The following is a 12,003-nucleotide window of genomic DNA, read 5'->3' as shown; positions in this document are numbered from 1 at the left end:
GCTTTAAGGGATTCCTGCAATTTGACACTACAAGGTGGAAAGGTCCTGTTGGTGACCATCTTTGCTCCTGGAAATGATGGAAACTGTAGCTATGCCCAGAGGAGATAACAGATACTTTGATCAAAACCAAAGCAGATTTCAGACCAGGCAGAGCCGTTTTTAGTTCATTTTAATTTGCTGCAGATTCGTTATAAAAGGACAAGATTTAAACTTGGAGGGACTTGTAAGAGTGGAGCAGGACGTCTTCATTAGCACTGATACACCACAGCTGAACTGAAACACCGACCACCTCCCTTCACAAGGAATAAGGAGCGACCCTTTGCCAAGGAAGTCTTATTGAACACCTAATACATGCTAAGTGATCACTGATACAAGATCTCAAGGATTTCTAAAGGATTTGACAGTGGAATTGGCCTTCTGGCCTAAAAATAGCGCACCGCCCTGCTGCATTACGTCAACGAGAAAAATACCCTGCGTGGAGGGGCAGGTAAGTAACAAGGTTGGGGGTGGGAGGGGGAGAGGCAAAAAGAGGAAAGATCTGTTTGAAAAAGTATATGTATACATGTATAAATAGATAACCATATCTCCCTTGACCAAACAAAGTAAGAGACTTCTTTCTCAACCAGGCGGTTCGCAACTAATCCAAACTCAGGAAATAACTCTGTGAAACGAATAAACTTAGTTCTGAAAAACATGCGCGTCCAGTAACATCCGAAAACACGTGGCGGGGGTGGGGAAAGCGGTCGGAACACCAGGCGAGACTCCAAATACCATCATCCCATTCGGCAGCTAAGCCGGGCTGCTCACGGCGAGCCGGCGCACTGGATGCTGGGACTTGTGGTTTTCGCTCCTGCGCCTCCCCGCGGGTTTGCGACGTTTAGCGACCATCGCGCCTGCGCCAGCGCCGGCTGAGAGGTTGGGGCCGTGGCGGCTCGTGCCGGGTGATGCTAGGCGGCTCCCTGGGCTCCAGGCTGTTGCGAGGTGTGGGTGGGAGTCGCGGGCAGTTCGGGGCGCGGGGTGTCCGCGAAGGTGGCGCAGCCATGGCGGCAGGGGAGAGCATGGCTCAGCGGATGGTTTGGGTGGACCTGGAGGTGAGTGCGGTCGGCGGGGCGGGGGAGGGGGGATGAGGGGAGGCGAGTGGGGTTCGGCGCGGAGACCGAGCAGCTGAGCCTGTCCGCGGACGGCGGCGGGTCTCTGGGTCTCAGGTGTGGCAGGTGAGCGCCGCCGGGCTGCGGGCTGCGCGGGGCAGGTCGGCAGGCTGGACTCCTGCGGGTGTTGGGGACCGTGGTGGACTTGTGGGGTGTCTTTTCAAAAGGGAAGAGTCATCCATATGGCTGCATCCCGCCCCCTCCCCCCGCCCCAACTCCCGAACTCCGCTCGGGTGTGACCTCCCTAACGCTTTGGTCCTTCTGGGCTTAGGGTCACCGGGGTGGGGGGTTGGGGCAGCGGCTGTGCCAGCCTCCACACTCCCCTTCCGCAGCCTTATGGGACCCTAGGTTGTTCGAGCTGGACGGGACTCCGGAGATGACTCAGCCTTACTTCTCATTCCATAAACGAGAAAACTGAGGCCGAGAGAGAGAGTTCGTCCCATTCAAGGTCATGCTGTTAGGGTCTCACTTGGGACTAGAACCTACTTTTGATCCCTTTAGGTTTTCCAAACCCATGCCGAGGACTCCCCCCTCCGCTGAATCTGAGTTTTCTTATATATGAAATGGAGGGGGGGGGGGGAGTGGTGGTTAATAACCGTGCTTTCTCCATTAGATTGTGGTCAAGATCAAGTGGTGTAATTAATGTGAAAACTTTGTAAGCTGCAGAGATGTAGCGATGTGAGTTGCCTAACTCTTGACCAAATTGAATGGTGTCAGCCCTCAATTTTGCTGACTTTGCATCTGTCCTACAGTAGAACTGGGGTGCCTCACATAAAGTAGGCCCTTGGTAAATATTTATTGAATAAATGACTCATGTTTAGTGCCTGGAGGGCTAGCCCGGGAAGCATCATTGTCTCTTTTATCCTGGCTATGGGAGATGAATGGAATATGTTTGGGGGGATTCCAGTTAAATAAAATTGGGTAAAATAGAGAGTTGGTTCTGTGTGTGTTACATATTTACTTTTGATTGCAGATGACAGGATTGGACATTGAGAAGGACCAGATTATTGAGATGGCGTGTCTGATAACTGACTCTGATCTCAACATTTTGGCTGAAGTAGGTGATGCCGTGTAATACAGTCATACTATTTGGAGTGTATTGGAAATCTAAATTGTTGTTTCCCCATCTCTTTATGTGAAAAATAGGAAACCTGAGGCCCATATATATGTTAAGTTCCAAAGTAATGTGCTAGGTCATGGTAGGGTTGGTTGTAGAACCGAAGTAGTCTCTCACAACCTATTTAGTTTTCAATATTCCACGCACCAAATGGCAAAGGGAATTGCTCTCGTTTACTGAGACCCTACTGTGCACCACGCACAGTTCTAAGTGCTTTCCATGTACGTACTCTCAGTCCTCACAGCAACTGCGAGGTAGGAGATTACACTCATTTTCTAGAAGAGGACATTTTGGCAGGGATCTTGGGTAATTTGCCCAAGGCCACCTGGCTTGTTATTTGGGGGAGCCAGGAGTTTCACCCAGGCATTTGAAGTAAAGAACTGGTAACCAACCAGACAACCAGCTGTTGTCTCATCAGGATTAGTGCCTCATGCCAAACTGTCATCTTTGTATCATCACCTTAATTTTAACTTGAGTCTGTATGTCCACTTTCTGCCTTCTCCACTAGGATGTGTGGTTACCTAGATCTATATTCAGATTTTAGAATTTGGTGATGCAGAATCGGCATATTCTCCTATTGATATATTGGGCATGATTCACATGCTGCTTTTAACCGAAACATTAAGCAAAACAACACACCTGTTGCCCTTTGGCCCCTTGTGAAGCATTTGAGAAGTGTGGGAGAGAGCTTCTGATTGGTAGACGGTGAAATCCTGGTCTTGAATTGGTCCCTGGTCTCATACTGTCAGCAGTTTCAGAGGTAGTAAGAAACTCCAGGAACACAGTAGGGATGCTTGTGGAAAAGGCGGTTCTGTTAAAGTCAGTTCCTGGAGGGTGGTAGTGATGTGTTACTGACATTGGATACATTTCATAAATCTCCAGTAAGACCTCTACTTCTCTTGGTAGGTAAGAGACGGGAGAAGGCATTTATAGATGAATTACTACTTTTGTGGAGTACTAGGCACACATCCTGGAGTACCTCTTGATACATCAGCTGGAGGAGAATCATGAGACTTTGTGTTTCTCATCATAACAACTAGCTCTTTTTTTTTTTTAACTTTATATAAATACAGTTCTGTGTTTTGGGTTGTTTTTTTTTTTTTTTGTCACTTGGGATTTACTGCAAATGAATAGTGAAGCGAAGTGTCTTTATTTTGTCAGCCCTCCTTACTCTTGGCTGAAGAAGAGTTTTTCCCTTAGTCTGTTGATATAATGTGAAATACTGACAGTTTAATGGACCAGTTAGTTAATATGTACCCTGGAGGAAATTTGGGTCTGTATTCACCCAGCTGCAGATGACTGTGGCATTTGTAAATAGACTCAGTCAGATGAGGATAAGAATGTTAAAAAAAAAAAAAAAAATGCTTATGGACTATTGGCACTTAAGTGTCATTTCTGTGGAAAATATGTTTTATTTTTGTATATGAGTCTGTGGAAAAAGTTTTATGCTGGTAGAGGAAAAAACATCCTACCCTGAAAATTTTTCTGTAGATAGTGCAGGGTTCTGAGCCAGGACCTAGAATAAGTTATAGAGCCTTAGATTAATAGTTTGCTTTTCCCATCAGAGTTTGTTAGAATTGGTTTTTTTTTGTTGTTGTTGTTGAATGTGTGTTTTTTTTTTTTTTTTTTTTTAAACAATAGGAGGGTTTTGTGTGTGTGTTGTGTGTATGTGTTTTAATATATGTAATCAGTGAATTTTTTGCTTCTTGGAGATTGCCTTTACCAGTTTTCTTGTCTGGCTGAAAGTCCTTGTTAGTTGTAAGATGTCTAATAGTCAAACTCTAGCCTTTTCTCTCAGTGATTGCAAACTATTTTTATCACCTTAATTGTAATAATACCTTGGATTCATAGAGTACTTTTCTTCCAAAAAGGTTCAGAAACTTTGATATCTGTAATTTCTTTTACCCTGTTAAGCAGCCCTTTGAGGGAGGGGGGTGGTTTGTTATCTCCATTGTACAGAGAAACGACGCCCAAAATGACCTGTTTTAATGCCACAAGTGAGGCTTCTGTTTCTGCTGGGACTGTGTCTGAGACACTCAGAAGTTGAATGTTCTGTTAAATGGAGAGGAGAATTAGAGGGCCAAGTGTTTCCCCCCCCTCCCCCCCAGATGTTACCAGTTACCCTTTTAACTTTTTGATATAAAAATATCATTAAAATTCAACAGTGTAACTTTATCTAAAGTGTATGTCTAGTCACCTGTTAGTTTTTTGCCCCTTTCTGCTGCTGCCTCCTACTTCCCAAACTCTGTGTACTTTCTTGATACTTTGTATGCATATACAAATGTGTGTATTTTTATTTATTTGTTTTTATCCAGCGTAAATGAAATCACATGCACATACTTGCTGTTGTGCAATTTGCTTCTTTCACTTGGCAATATAGACACTTTCCAAACTGAACTCCTAATTAAAGGTTGGCAAGCTTTGCTAAAAAAGACTGAACAGTAAATATTTTAGGCTCAGAGTGCCACATACCCGTCACATGTTTGTTTGTTGTACAACTCTTCGCGATGTAAAAATCATTCTTAGCTCACTGGTTAAAAAAAAAAAAAAAGAAAAGAAAAGAGCCAAAGGTCAGGGCTGGGTTTGCTGACCTTTGATAGGCAACTAGTGTCTTCTTATTAGGGCATTTCACTCATCTGAGGCGTGCGTGTGTGTGTATGTGCGTTTGTGTGTGCGTGCGCACGCGTGTGTGCATTCCTTTTCACCATTGTACACAGTGCTGGCATGAACGAGGACCACTTACAGAGATAACAAAGGGCCCTCAACTCTTTCTCTGCTACCTGTGTGTTTAATCCTCACAAAGTGAGGTTAGACTTTACCTCAGACACCAAGGTTGTCCCTGTTGATTCTGGATGACTAATGGCTTTTCCCATCCACAGGGTCCTAACCTGATTATAAAACAGCCAGATGAGTTACTGGACAGCATGTCAGATTGGTGTAAGGAGCATCATGGGAAGGTAACATTACCAAATAACAGGAGTGCTGCTTTGGGGATCAGTAACGAGCGTGTTGCTCCCACATCTGAATCCTATACCATTGTTGGATGGGATTTTAAAAAGGGTTAGAGGAAGATTGCTTGGCAAGCCTGGGAGACCACTTGCTTGTTTACCTGTCATCTTTGGGACCTGTCGAGATCATCTTCTCCTGAATGTTCTCTCTTTTCCTCTCCTGCATTCAGTCTGTCGCGAACGCATTGCGGATTGTCAAGTATTGCTCAAGTCAGTCTTTTGGATAAGGTTAGACGTCAACTCTCAGAAAAGGGGGAATGCTGCTCTCCTGTTCATAGTTGTTTCTTCCCAGAGCTTATATCCTCGGACTCTGAGCACCGTCTTTTCTGACTGTGTGGAAATGCTATTAACAATCAGGAACATAGCCTTTTGGGCCTGGATTCTTTAAGAAAAAAAAAAAAAAATCAGTGCAAGGATGGCAGTTTCACTTTGAACTTGAGCTTTACGAATAGTCCATCTGTGGTTATATTAGCCCGTTTTAGAAGTGAAGTTTCATTTCTGGATGCCTTTGAAAACTGACTTGATGTGTTTCTGGTGGGGGCTGGGGATTCTCTCTTGCAGTCTGGTCTAACCAAGGCAGTGAAGGAGAGTACAATGACATTGCAACAGGCAGAGTATGAATTTCTGTCCTTTGTACGACAGCAGACTCCTCCGGGGCTCTGTCCGCTTGCAGGTAAAATCCGATCCTATGTATATCTCGTAGATAGTCTTCCATTGTGGTAGTTCAAGAGACCGCAGTTCCAGAAAGATCCACTAAGACCATCATGCCTTCTACTTACCCCGATTTAGAGTATACATCTTAATTTCGTGTTCTGTTTTCCTTGTGTACGTTATAACATGAGTATTGGAAAAATACCCTGAAACCCAGTGTGAGATCGAGGGTACACGGACTTAATAAAATTTTCCCTCCAATTTTTACTATGGGAAATTTCATATGTGCAGAAAAGTGGGATTTATAATGGTTAACCTTGTGCCATGTATGTTTTGGACATTTGAAAGTAAATTGCAGGCATTCTGAAACCTCATTTCTCAATACTTCATTAAGCATTTCCTTTTTTTTTTTTTTTAATATGAAATTGATTGTCACATTGGTTTCCATACAACACCCAGTGCTCATCGCAACGGGTGCCCTCCTCAATGCCCATTACCCACTTTCCCCTCCCTCCCATCCCCCATCAACTCTCAGTTTATTCTCAGTTAAGTATTTCCTAAGAATAAGGATGTTTTCTTCGGTAGCCACAATGTCATTATCACATTTAAGGTAATTAAAAATAATTCAGTAACATCATTTGATATCTAGTCCATGTGGAAATGTCTAATTGTTTTTGAACCAGGACTCAATCAAGACTCATGCACAAGTTTACCTGTTTCTCCCCGCCCACCCTTCCCCCCTCCCCCCTCATCCCCCACCCCGTGTGACATTGACTTTTTAAAGAGACCAGGCCAGTTCTAGGTTTTGAAAGCACTGCCATTGTCAGAGGACAGTTAATGGTCTGTGGAGATGCGTTTGTATTTGTATATGTGAATTGATGTGATAGCTTATGCTTTCCTTGAATTTCATTAAAAAGTTCTGACATTAAGTACTAGAGCATATGTTGTATATGTAATCTCCCTCTAGCTAGTGTCGTTGGTGTCTATTTTAAAGTACGTATTTAAAATTTAGTGTTTTTAATATAAATTACTGTATGGAAACATGAATATGGATATGATTTGTTAAAATTGGAATGTGAATAAAGGTTTATTTACTTAATGTGATTCGGTTAAGTTTTTAGTGTTAGTAGTGTGGATTTCATGACACGGGAGAAAATTTGCACATCTGGTATGATCCGAAAAAGTAACGAATAGATGTGTGTGTGAAGTATGTGGAGTGGTAGATTTATCCTTTTTTTCTGGAGAGAGGCCATTAATAAATTTACCTTGAGCCTGACTAAGTACTCAGAAATCTGCACTTGTAACCTAATCACATGCCCTCAAACCTGATTTAGAGATTTTGAGATGCTTTTAGGAATTGTTTAAATTAAAAAAAAAAAAAAATCCTTTCCATTTCAAAAATAGTTAATGAGTTTTTATATCCTGTTGTATATTGCTAGAAATACACAGATGCGGTATGCTTGGTGTCTTTCTAGGAAATTCAGTTCATGCAGATAAGAAGTTTCTTGACAAATACATGCCCCAGTTCATGAAACATCTTCATTATAGAATAATTGATGTGAGCACTGTTAAAGAACTGTGCAGGTAAGGGCTATATTTAGGATCCATTGAATTGCCCCATTTAGCATGTTTTAATTGAGAATTTGTGGAAAGTAATTGAAGAGAACTCTAGAACTTGAGGGTGCCAGGTGGGTGTGCAACATTGTCCCTCGCTCGCTGGGACAGTTCCTTAATTGATTCTGGACTGGTAAGAATTGCGAGGAATTATGCCAGAAATCTTCTGTATAAATTTCGTTAGTTGAGAAAACATGTTGAGCATCCATCCTGTGCCACGAGTTGGCCTGTGTGCTGGGAACATACAGATGAAAAGCCTTTAAATAGCTTAGAATCTAATGGGGTGACAGATGTGTAAAGCACACACCCTCCAAATATACTCTATGATGACTCCTGTCATGGAAATGTGCATAGAGAATATCGAGGGCACAAGGGGGAAGGAGCCCTGAAATGTACCGGATTGAGGAATGGGAAGTCGGGGAAAGCTTTGCATAGGAAATAAGTTTTAAGTTGTTATTTAAAGAAGAGTGGACGTTTTCTAGGCATCTAGGTGAGGTGGGAAGATTCTTTAGAATGGGCACAACTATGAAGAAATAGAGGCACAGGAAGATACGGGCAAAATATAGTTGAGGCCTTACAAACAGTTCACTAATGCTGGAGGGCAAAGCATGATGTTTGGTAAAGGTGGGAGGTGAGGCCATTTGCAAAGGGCTTGTATGCCTTGCTGAGATGGTTAACATTGTAAGGGATGGGTTCCTTTAAAAAAGTTCAAGTAGAGAAATGAGTGATAACAATTAGATCATTCTGATTAGAAGGTGGCAAGAAAAGAGGGAGATCAGAAAGGAGGCTTTTCCCTCATCTTGGAGAGAGGAGAATGAGCAAGGGAAATGGCATTTGGGTGGCAGAGAAGGGTACGGAGATAAAATACCTGAGAACATCCCTTGGCACGGTATCGAATGAACGAAGGAGTGGGGGAAGGAAGAGCGGTAAAGCAATTCTAGTGTTTCTGGTTTGGGCAGTTAGGCAGTTGATGGAACTGTTCAAAGATAAAGGGGGAGATAGGAAAAGCCGATTTGGTGGATGGGAGAAGGGAGGCCTTGAGGATGAGTATGGTTTTATATATGTTGATTAGAAGTGTGATGTCCAGCAGGTGGTTGGCTGCCCATGACCAACTGGGGGAGGGCTGAGATGGTGTGAATCTAGGAATCTTACACATTGACGAGCTTGCCTAAAGAGAATATCTAGGGTGAAGCGTGGGTGGAAGAGAGAGTCCCAGGCAAGGAGGCAACTTGATAGTTGACCCAAATGCCTTTTTCCATGTTGATAAATTGCTTGAAGGAGGTAATTATCCAGTATATTTGAGACAGTTTCCTTTGAGAGTTCCGTTTTTGCTGTGTATAGACGCTGGTATCCAGAAGAATATGAATTTGCACCAAAGAAGGCTGCTTCTCACAGGTAAGTTTGGGTCCTTCCAAGAGCTTGGCTGTCTGACAGGCACATAACTCTTGAACTCCTGACTGCCTACAATAATGTCTGTTCTCTGCTCTTGTTTTCTTGGGGGAAAAATAAAGGTCCACCAGCGTAAAGACAACTTTCTTTTGCTAAGATGATCTGGAGCTCTGTTCAGGATTCTGTTATTCCATTCTGAGATATGTAGTATCGTATGTCTTTATTGCAGTTTTAAAACTTTTAGATAGCTTAGTGTGTAGGTATGATGAAACAGTCTATAATCTTTCTAGTAATGAGCAATATTAATATTCCTCCCAGCAAGAGCATGAACTTGTAGCCATTTGAAATTAATTACAACACTTTGTGGACAGTTGTATTAATATAGCCTAACTTTGATACTTTTTAGTTTTTCAGATCCTTTCTTTTATGTCTATAGACTTAGGCCCAGGAACCAAAGAAATTTGAAGATCTTGTTTGTCTAGTGTCCTGTACTTACTGGCTCTTTAAAAAAGTTTTTTTTGTTTGTTTGTTTGTTTGTTTTTTTTAAATTTTGTCATCATTCAGGAGGAACATAAAATTTGACGGGGGATTTAGCAGGCAGCTTCTAAGGGCAGCATTTGGTTCATTCCTTTATGGAGTCCCCACCATGTGCCACGCACAGTTTCAGGCAAACAGACCAAATCCCTGCTCTAGAGAGTGTGGTGTTCTAGTGTTTTTTGGGGGAGAAGGATTAAATGGGCTACAGCACAATAATACAGGTTTAGAATACCTTGTCTGAAACAGGGTTTGATGTCTTTCAGATTTCAGAATTAGTGTATCTGTAGTGTTTACTATTATATAACATGCCTAATAAGGTCAGAGGAAGCATCCCCTGATCAAACACATTGATATTTCTGCAGTGAAACATAGGGATATTCACACCAAATAGCCTAACTACTGAGTATGAATAGCCTTGTATCAAGATTAATCAGGTTTTGCCACACAGTGAGTCGTAAAAGTACTTTGGGTTTTAAGATCCTTTATGGACTTAAGTGTTGTGGATAAGATGTTGTATACCTTGATTTAGTCAGAGGCTTTATTTTTGATCGTTTCAGCTGTCCACTGGATATCCAAGACCTGGGAGGAAAGCAGAACTGTTAGGTTAGCCACAATAACCTCCGTGAAACTCCTGCTCTAACGTTTGTGCAGTTTATTCTCTAGAAGAGGCCCTTGGCTTATCATTCAGGGCTTACTGATTGACCTGCACACTGTTCTAATAATCTCGGTTACCCGATTTCTCAGGCCACGACAGACGAGAAACAGCATGTTGGAGGAGAAGAGAGGCTGTTAGATGGAGTCAGGCTGCCACTGGTTATAGCACAAATCTCCACCAGAGAGAGAAGTAGATCTTTCATGGTTAGGTGCTGTCTGGTGATCGATGTGCATTATGACTGAGTCACGAGTTATGTTTGAGCATGCCAGTGTATATTTGGTGTAGGGATGTCATTAAGTATTGCACAGTGTTTCCCAGACTTTGTTCCATGAGCTGTTAATGAGTGTTCCACAAATGTGGCCGATTCAGTTTTAGAAACACTGTGTATGTAGTACAGCCTCCCTTTGGAAACTCGCGGTACACATGGGTACATGAAATGCTTTGCAAAGAAGTTCAGACAAGAAATATTTGACCTAGATTTTCAACTAAACTTACTTGACCCCAGAGTTCTTTTTTCCCCATGGAACCCTCCACCATTTTCTAGGACAGTTTGGGAGACTTTATCATCTGATATATTTTAGAAAAATATTTTTCAGCACACTTATTTTTTATTAGATGAAGCCCTTAAATTTGATTTATTGAAATGTTCCTCTTCTTAATGATATCAGATAGTGGCATTTACAGTAATACCTGTTCTTAAGTTCTTTAGTCCATTGCTCATAACCTCCGTGGACATTTCAGTTCAGCGTGATGTGTTTGCTTGTAGGGCACTGGATGACATTAGCGAAAGCATCAAAGAGCTTCAGTTTTACCGCAATAACATCTTCAAGAAGAAAACAGATGAGAAGAAGAGGAAAATTATAGAAAATGGGGAAAATGAGAAGACCGTGAGTTGATGCCAGTTCTCACACTGCCAGCACGTAGTTCTCTGGAAAAGCAGCTGCTGGCGGTTTTGTTTCATTTTGTTTTCTGTTCCTGCTGATTGCTTGGTACAGCGCCTTCTTTCAGTTACCTTGCGTCTCCAGATTATCCAAACAGACAGCACCTGAAATCTTACTTTTCCCCTAACACTCTGTTTTCATTTATGACACAGCAGCTCCTTTGTAAGTACCGGGTCATGTCCATCCCTTGGTACATATCTGCATTTGCTTTTAGACCATTTCTTTTGTTTAAAATAATAATAATAAGAAGAAGAATAATAAAGCTAGTTCTATTGAAATGCAAACCTTTTTGTACCATCTATTCTTTCATAGTTTGATTACCGGAAAATGGTGGCGTTTTCTAAGTGGTATGGCTTATGTTTCAATTCTCGTAATGACATTAGGGATGGATTAACTCTCTTATGTTAAACAGGAAGTGAACTTGTTCTGTCTTGCTTCATACATCAAGACTAGAATAACTGGAGATAGATCCAGAGAAGCAAATTTCATTGTTACAGTTACCAAACTAACAGAGCTCTGCAATAGCTACTTTTAACGGCGTCCGAGAAATTCAAGTCAGTCGTCCCACAGGGATTCTGTAAGTAATAACTAAGGTTTATTGAACAGATACTGTGTGTAAGGCAATCACTGCTAGTTTTGTGGAACGTCGGCTGCCCTAGGTTTCATGGTCAGTAAGTATTTGAGAAAGGATTTCAGTCTGAATATGCTAACTCTGAATTTGCCTATTTTACAGCACGATGCTAAGGTGAATCCTTAGCCAGAGGCTATATCAGAATCATCTGTCTGTAGAACACAACTCATTCTGACAAACTCCTCTTAAGGCAAGAAATCAGAATTGGGAAAGGCCTACAGGTGATTTCTGCCTGACCTAGAGAACCACTGTACTTGAACGACTTTCCATGGCAGACTCAAATTGCATTTCTAAGTCCATTATGGTCATTAT

At 42.1% G+C, this 12,003-nt stretch overlaps 1 protein-coding gene across 1 annotated transcript; it reads left to right on the top strand.

The window, feature by feature from the left end:
- Positions 1-885: 885 nt before the first annotated feature.
- REXO2 (RNA exonuclease 2) lies at positions 886-11,344 on the top strand. Its single transcript, XM_019469092.2, has 7 exons — positions 886-1,091; positions 2,122-2,205; positions 5,145-5,222; positions 5,835-5,946; positions 7,400-7,508; positions 8,880-8,933; positions 10,886-11,344. Exons 1-7 carry the CDS (start codon positions 945-947, stop codon positions 11,013-11,015), a joined length of 714 nt encoding a protein of 237 aa, XP_019324637.1. The 5' UTR covers positions 886-944; the 3' UTR covers positions 11,016-11,344.
- Positions 11,345-12,003: the final 659 nt, after the last annotated feature.

The sequence above is a fragment of the Panthera pardus genome, unplaced genomic scaffold (assembly GCF_024362965.1).
Source record: "Panthera pardus isolate Hobbes unplaced genomic scaffold, ASM2436296v1 HiC_scaffold_12, whole genome shotgun sequence".
Lineage (NCBI taxonomy): Eukaryota > Metazoa > Chordata > Mammalia > Carnivora > Felidae > Panthera > Panthera pardus.
This window is presented reverse-complemented; position numbering and strand designations above follow the sequence as displayed.

What these genes read in the sequence shown, in the direction of transcription:
- REXO2 (XM_019469092.2), top strand. Translation starts at nt 945, where the DNA reads ATGCTAGGCGGCTCCCTGGGCTCCAGGCTGTTGCGAGGTGTGGGTGGG. An exon ending in GTAAGGAGCATCATGGGAAG is followed by an intron (nt 5,223 to 5,834) that starts GTAACATTACCA and finishes TCTCTCTTGCAG; the next exon opens with TCTGGTCTAACCAAGGCAGT. An exon ending in ACTGTTAAAGAACTGTGCAG is followed by an intron (nt 7,509 to 8,879) that starts GTAAGGGCTATA and finishes TGCTGTGTATAG; the next exon opens with ACGCTGGTATCCAGAAGAAT.